The sequence below is a fragment of the Salmo salar genome, chromosome 16 (genome assembly GCF_965601325.2).
Source record: "Salmo salar chromosome 16, fSalSal1, whole genome shotgun sequence".
Lineage (NCBI taxonomy): Eukaryota > Metazoa > Chordata > Actinopteri > Salmoniformes > Salmonidae > Salmo > Salmo salar.
The window spans coordinates 57,635,001-57,637,500 of NC_138306.1; the positions used below are offsets into that span (position 1 = coordinate 57,635,001).

The 2,500-nt window shown below is 45.2% G+C and overlaps 1 protein-coding gene across 1 annotated transcript in view; it reads left to right on the forward strand.

Moving 5' to 3' along the window:
• The window catches only part of LOC106591579 (angiomotin-like 2a), a 15,535-nt gene that overhangs the window by 11,271 nt on the left and 1,764 nt on the right, over window positions 1-2,500 (forward strand). The window contains exon 8 of the mRNA XM_014182794.3: window positions 1-270. This exon is cut by the window's left edge and continues 140 nt beyond it. Coding sequence (XP_014038269.3) covers window positions 1-270 — 270 coding nt within the window. The remainder of the gene's footprint in view (window positions 271-2,500) is intronic.

Here is a 2,500-nt window from a genome sequence, read left to right on the forward strand (position 1 = left end):
AACATTACCTCCGTCCAGCCAGGTCCGTCCCCTCTATCAGCACCGAGCAACATTACCTCCATCCAGCCAGGTCCATCCCCTCTATCAGCACCGAGCAGCAGGACCTCTGTCCAGCCAGGTCCGTCCACTCCATCAGCACCGAGCAACATTACCTCCGTCCAGCCAGGTCCATCCCATCCATCAGCACCGAGCAGCAGGACCTCCACCCTGCCAGGTCCGTCCCCTCCATCAACACTGATGGCCCAGTGGAGCAACCCATCCGGGGGAAAGGTGAGCTCTAGGGCCCGGGGTCACAAGTCAAACACTAAGTCTGGGTCCCAAATGGTACCCTATAATGCTCTTCTCAGGGCTCTTCTTGGTGCTCTAATTAGGACTCTACTTAGGGCTCCACTTGGTGCTCTACCTAGTGCTCTTCTTAGGGCTTTACTCAGGGCTCTAATTAGGGCCCTAATCAGGACTCTACCTGGGCTCTAATTAGGGTCCTAATCAGGACTCTACTTGGGCTCTAATTAGGGCTCTACTTGGGCTCTACTTGGGCTCTAATTAGGGCTCTACTTAAGACTCTAATTAGGACTCTACTTGGGCTCTTAGTGCTCTACTTAGGGCTCCACTTGGTGCTCTACTTAGGGCTCTAATTATGGCTCTAATTAGGACTCTACATAGGGCTCTGGTCAAAAGTTGTCTACTATGTAGGGACTATGGCAGTGGAGGCTCCTCAGAGGTGGAAGGGGAGAACCATCCTCCTCAGTGAATTTCTGAAATGTTTAATTAATATTGAAACATTATAAAAGTTATCTTTTTTAGATAAAACTATACAAAATATATTCACGTCATCAAATAATTTATTAAAACACACTACAGGAGCCTCAACAGCACTCTGTAGGGTAGCACCATGGTGTAGCCGGAGGACAGCTAGCTTCCGTCCTCCTCTGGGTAAATTGACTTCAATACAAAACCTAGGAGGCTCATGGTTCTCACCCCCTTCTATAGACTTCCAAGGTAATTATGACAACTTCCAAAGGACATCCTCCAACCTATCAGAGCTCTTGTTGAATGAACTGACATGTTGTTAACCCATTCATAGGATCAGAGAATGTATCTAGTACTGAAAGTGTAAGCGACAGCTAGCTAGCACTGCAGTGCATAAAATATGGTGAGTAGATGACTGAAAGAGAGAGAAAGATAATAGTTAAACAATTTAGAAAATGTAATTTCTTCCAAAATTAAGAAGAAGCAAGAGAGAGGGAGAGAGAGAGAACTAGCTATCATAGTGTATATTTTTTCACTTTCACTTACTTAGCTGGTGTGAAATGCAGCTAGCTAGTTGAGTGTAGTTAAACACCCAGGTCAAACAGAGAGGGATGCTATGTTAGCTAGCTGGCTATGGCTATCCAACACTGGTAACTCTTCCAAGTCAAGGTACGCTTTTAGTTTTATTAATGTATTGCCACCGGGGCCTGTCGGTGTCACTGCTAAACTGCTTGCTGCTGACTACACTGTACTGCAGGATTGTAGAGGGTTTACTAACACGTTAGTTCTAGTAGCTATGGAGACTATCACTGACAAACGATCTAGGTTATGTCTAGCGGTTAGCAGTTATGATATGAAGGTTTGGCTTGGAAAGTTTATTTTTTTGGCCTGGTCACAAGACAGCTGATGCAGGCAAGATTGTGCAAGGCGGTATTGAATGTGTCACTGCCTCTCCATGTGTCACTGTCTGTCACCTTGATTACTCAAAATTCACTCGACCGACGTTGTAAACTTTCATTCGTAGGCTAGGTTGTAGTAACCTCATGATGAGTACAGGGAACATTCTAGCATCATGTAGTAGCCTAAACCTATCGATGTTACATTGAACTGGGTGAACGGAACACTCCGTGTAGCTCCTCCCTGAAGAATCTGTAGAATTATGACATCGTCTGTCTTCTTCTTTTGAGTGTTCTGGGGGGAGGGGGAGGTCACAGGTCATAACGCCTGGAGGAATGTCCGATCTTAAACAGCCCATGTTATTATCTCAAAAGTGCAACTGGCGGCTGTTAAGTGCTTAGTGCGTAGTGTCGCCGGGCAGAATGTTACACTTCCTAAAATAACTACTGCTGGGGAGAGATCCCGGTGAGGGACCTTCCTCAAGTAGATGATGATATTTGTTAGTAATAAATATGCATGTACTGTATGTCGTCTCCCCACTCCGGGATAGCCGCTCTAGGATAGATGTGGCAGGGAAGCTGACAGGATAGATGTTTGAGCGTGCGTGCGTACTTGGTTGATCCAGTATTTAATCATCTTCCTCTTGTTGTCTGTGATCCGGTAATTAACCATCTTCCTCTTGTTGTCTGTGATCCGGTAATTAACCATCTTCCTCTTGTTGTCTGTGATCCAGTAATTAACCATCTTCCTCTTGTTGTCTGTGATCCAGTAATTAACCATCTTCCTCTTGTTGTCTGTGATCCAGTATTTAACCATCTTCCTCTTGTTGTCTGTGATCCAGTAATTAACCATC